The sequence below is a fragment of the Dipteris shenzhenensis genome, chromosome 22 (genome assembly GCF_047967505.1).
Source record: "Dipteris shenzhenensis isolate YYH24624 ecotype China chromosome 22, Dip_SZ_1.0, whole genome shotgun sequence".
Taxonomy (NCBI): Eukaryota; Viridiplantae; Streptophyta; class Polypodiopsida; order Gleicheniales; family Dipteridaceae; genus Dipteris; species Dipteris shenzhenensis.
Genome location: NC_141617.1, coordinates 6,501,264 through 6,505,802, shown reverse-complemented (window position 1 = coordinate 6,505,802; position 4,539 = coordinate 6,501,264). Strand labels below are relative to the sequence as shown.

At 43.7% G+C, this 4,539-nt stretch overlaps 1 protein-coding gene across 1 annotated transcript; it reads right to left on the bottom strand.

Annotated features, from left to right (window-relative positions):
- Nucleotides 1-638: 638 nt before the first annotated feature.
- LOC147887663 (germin-like protein 5-1) lies at nucleotides 639-1,828 on the bottom strand. Its single transcript, XM_087393834.1, has 4 exons — nucleotides 1,498-1,828; nucleotides 1,248-1,384; nucleotides 999-1,135; nucleotides 639-829 (listed from the first exon to the last, which is right to left on the bottom strand). Exons 1-4 carry the CDS (start codon nucleotides 1,719-1,721, stop codon nucleotides 656-658), a joined length of 672 nt encoding a protein of 223 aa, XP_087249960.1. The 5' UTR covers nucleotides 1,722-1,828; the 3' UTR covers nucleotides 639-655.
- Nucleotides 1,829-4,539: the final 2,711 nt, after the last annotated feature.

The window sequence follows — 4,539 nt, the reverse complement described above, 5'->3', positions numbered from 1 at the left end:
AGCTAGTAATGGTTTGAGATGATCTTGTCTACAACTTTAAAGAATGGACTTGGAAGGCAAAAAAGCAAGGTCTTCCTCATTGTCAATGGTTATCATCTCAAGTGATCAATCGATAGCTTGCAAGTTGATAAGTATATCAGTACTTATGAATTGCATATTGAATTAGCTTCTGCATGGATTGTAGGACAATACTGAAAGGAGATCAAAAGTGTGACATTATTTGTTCCAGGTCATTGATTGGCCACGTACACCAATTGGTGACACCATTTCACAACACGGGTTCACAATTATAAATAGTATTATGGAAATCATTTCTAGTAGTGGGAACCTTTCTTTCTATTGAAGTCATTCTTCTTATGTGAGATATATGGAAGGATTACGAATTGTTTTCACTAATACAAGAGGATGTGGGGGGCTTTGGGGCTTTCGAAGGGTCTATGCATTGGTGACTCAATATTGGTTAGCTACGTACGCTTGCTATTAATGCCAGTCCTCAAGCATGAATATGCAAGAACTTTATTTTTTCCGGTGATATTTCATTTGATACACGTTCCATAGGGAAAAAAGACTCCAAGTCGCGTTGCAATCCACTCAGGAAATCTACCCAGGAATTGGGCCTCCCTATTATTATGGTCAGGAATCATTTGCCTCGCGGCTAAAAGGCGGTGGTGATGTCCTTGCCAGGCACGCATCCGCTTGCGCTGGTCTTCTTGAGACCATCTCCGTAGGTGAACAAAGTGGAGTTGATTGCCTCCACCTCTTTGGTGCCAATATTCAGTGACGTAGCTAGTGCCCGAAGTGGAATTTGGAATAGCGCAAGGCTTGCTGACTGCAATCACATTGTGAGAAGATGTATGAGACAAGTTTTCAGAGGTACGTATGTGTATCCAATATCTTCAAGAGCAATATTGGTTCAGCAGAACCTTAATCATCAACATGGCATTTCTAATGATATTTGAATGACTCGGGAGGAAAGAGTGCGTTCTAGATATACGTACCAGCGTTCCAGGGTTCTGACTGTTGAGGGCGGATATGTACTGGGCGGTCTTGGTCCCAACGTTAATCTCACAGTGCAATAAACCGCGAGGGAAGAGAGTTACATCACCCGGTTGAAGTATGTTAATATGGGCAACACCTGAAGGGAGGAGGCTTACGGCGTCAACCAATCGTGTCTATCCTTCATGAATCCCAAAAGAAGAAAAGAGACTACAATTATGCAATTGCACGAGCTGGAGTGTGGCGTTTACCTGACGTGTCAACAAAACCCACTTGAAGAGGCCCTCCAGATAGTAGTGTCAAGATCTCCGTTGCTCTTGGATGAGTATGAGGTAAGTTAACGCCACAAGGAACCATCTTGAAGCGGACATAGGTGATCCCTTCGGATCTGAGACAATGTCAAGGAAACGTAATCAAAATTTCATATCGAAAGCAAGATTTCCTAGAGCTACTCAATATATATACTGCAAAGCGCACTTTGGAGGATGCCGGAGGACCTACATGGAGAAAGGGAAGTTCTGGGTGCTCACTGCCGCACGGATTCCTCCTGACTCATTACTAACGTTTCCGTTGGTGAATAAATCCCTGAGCACGAACTGATTTTGCTGCGAGGGGTTGTCCACAAGAGGATCCGGGTCGGAGGCGTGCAGCTGCTTAAAGCTAGCATGAAGGATGATGAGTCCAAGGAGGACCCAAAGTGGCCGGGAGAAGAACATGTGTGCCATATATCACGCGTAGAGTGATCAGTACTCGGTCTTTGTGTTGTGTACTAGTGTGAGACTAGAGTATGTGTGTGTGTCTGCGTTTGTAATTGGGCGCTGCTCAGGTCTTATGAGAGCTAGAACGAACTTGTGATCAGCAATGAACTCACGTGAACCTTATATACTATCACTGCCTGGACAAAGTCTCTTGAGCGCCTTTCGATTCAAAATCTACTGTCGTCGGGCTATGTCTTGATCATCCAGCTAAGTCAAGGTTGCCAAGCAATCTGTCTTAGTCTGGAACAGTCGCGCCCTACGCGCACCCACCCACGGCAATCTGATATGTCTCCGTCTGGAACAATTCAGAAGAGGAACTTCGTGGGATCTGATGTCACATTCGGATGTATACAATTTGCTGCAGTCTGTGTTGGTCATAACATAATATTTGAAGAAGTCCCACCTATGAAACAATTTCATTTTCATGATGTGAAAGCGAGGCTTGTTGGAAACAGGTAACGCTTTTGAAAGGCAACACGTAACTCTTTTTAAAGGATATCCTTTGTATGGACAATGAATGATCTTTACGTGGAAGTAAGACATTGCGTACACGTATCTAAGGCTCGTTCTCTGAGACACACAGATTTTCTTCTCTGAGAGACACCATGACAGGGTGCAGCCATGACATAGTAATATCCTGGTGTCAAAGCCTAGGAGCAAGACTTCTCCTTATGTTGACGGATTCATTCAAGGCAACTTCTTCATTTGTTCTTTTTATTTCTAACTTGAATGCAAATTTCCATATGACCAAAAGAGCCTTATCCATACTAGGGATAACCTAATTTCCCTTTCAATCAATCTCTGGTGTATTTCCACTAAACACGATAATCACCTTAACACCATGAGTATTTGCATCCTCCATTACAATAGGAGAATACAACTTGGCTACAAGATCATTAGGTGCACACTTGACCCCATCCTAAGGTGCACATGAATTCTTCTTCCTACCTTCTCCACTCTACAAAGAAATAACATGACATGACCCATGAATCATGTCATGTTAAAACAATTGTACCTACGGATGTTCCATCTTAGTGATCACTTGTTCTTTCTTTATCATACATTATAAGGTTTTTGTAGTCGGGCTAAAGGATCAAACTCTTGCTTTATCATCCTTCAAATCCTCCCATGTTTCTTAACTTTGGTAGTAACCCTACTACTTTGCATCACCTTCTGCCCCATGTTGCATGTTGTTGCATACCTTATAGCCTATGTCTTGCTAATTAGGACTACCTACTCAAAATAATGAGGGGAATAAAAACATTTTGTTCATTCTATTCTTAATAGTATAAAGCTAGCCTCCATTTTTCACAACATTAAATTAATCGATAGTGAACGTATTGTAGGAGGGGAGATGAGCCACTCCTCAAGAACATGTGGAATATTTATTATATAGCTAAGAGACTTACAAACTATCAAGGAAATAAAAATAAAATAATTATGAAGAAGTGATCCATGAAGACAACGAACGTATCATAAGGGGGGAGATGAGCCACTCCTCAAGAACATGTGGAATATTTGTTGTATAGCTAAGAGACTTACAAACTATCAAGGAAATAAAATAAAAGAATTATGGGGTCTCAAAAGGGCCTCCAATTAGTGTTTCTTGATTTCAAGGGATTAAAGAGTGATTTGAGGTGTACCAATGAGAGTGCTAGAAGGTGTGGGGCAATGGTATGTTGAGGTGGAGGGTGGGCAGGCCTGCAAAGAACCCCTATTTGTTGCTCCCCTTATACTAGGGACCACCCAAACCATCCCCCTCCCCTCTTAACCCATGTTTGACCCTCCTACCAGCTGCACCTTCCCCACATGAGCCCAAAACTGCCTTCAATGGGATGCTAGGGCCCTTAGGGCAAATTTTCCTTCTCCCCTCCCTCTTTCTAGGGCCTTTGCCCCCCACTGTTCTTGTCCAGCCTGCCAATCACTCCATTTGAACTAAATCCCATGCATTTTCTCTCTTCCCCCTCTTTCTTTGCTCCCTCCTGCTTTGGCCTGCTTGCTATAGCTCCTCTCTCTCTCTCTCTCTCTTCTCTCCCCTCTCCCTCTCATGTGCCTCTGTTGGAGCTGCTCTATCCCTCTCCTTCTCCCTCTCCTGTGCCTCTGTTGTTGCTGCTGCTCTGTCCCTCTCCTTCTCCCTCTTGTGTGCCTCTATTCGAGCTGCTCTTTCTCTCTCCTTCTCCCTCTCCTGTGCCCGTGTTGCTGCTGCTCTGTCCCTCTCCTTCTCCCTCTTTTCTGCCTCTGTTGGAGCTGCATTGCCCTATGTAGGAGTCCCATTCTTGTTGTTGCAACCTCTGCAAGCATGGTGAGGAGCAAGGCTACAAGACCACGCGATGTTGTGACCTCTTGTGTCTTCCACAACACGAGAAATGCATTAGATGAGTGGAACCCTTGCACCTACAGCTTAAATGACTGGAGAGTGATGAAAGGATTGGCCAAAGGTCCACATAAGCTTCCCAAGGGCAAGAGAGGTGACATCTTGCATGAGTGGAAGGGGCGCATCTTGAAGTTCAAGTTTGGGAAGAAAGGATGGCTCGCAAAAGTGCAACATGTTTACATGAGAAAAGATATGTGGCTTCCTCCATCATTCAATCAATCTAGGATACCATCACACTGTGAGCCTTTCTATCTATGTACCTTTTTCACCTATAAGGGTAATGAGTCCATTTGGAAATTTTGTGTTTGGTTTCTAAGAGCTCTTATTCATGGTCTCAGATGTTTTCCCTTCGGACTTCGAGGAGTGGGAACCAGTTGAATCATTCATAGGCAAGTTCACTGTGATTCATGA

Coding starts and splice junctions, on each gene's coding strand:
- LOC147887663 (XM_087393834.1), bottom strand. CDS start 1,721: ATGGCACACATGTTCTTCTCCCGGCCACTTTGGGTCCTCCTTGGACTC. Junction 1,385..1,497: donor CAGAACTTCCCTTTCTCCAT/GTAGGTCCTCCG, acceptor ACATTGTCTCAG/ATCCGAAGGGATCACCTATG. Junction 830..998: donor GTCAGAACCCTGGAACGCTG/GTACGTATATCT, acceptor ATGTGATTGCAG/TCAGCAAGCCTTGCGCTATT.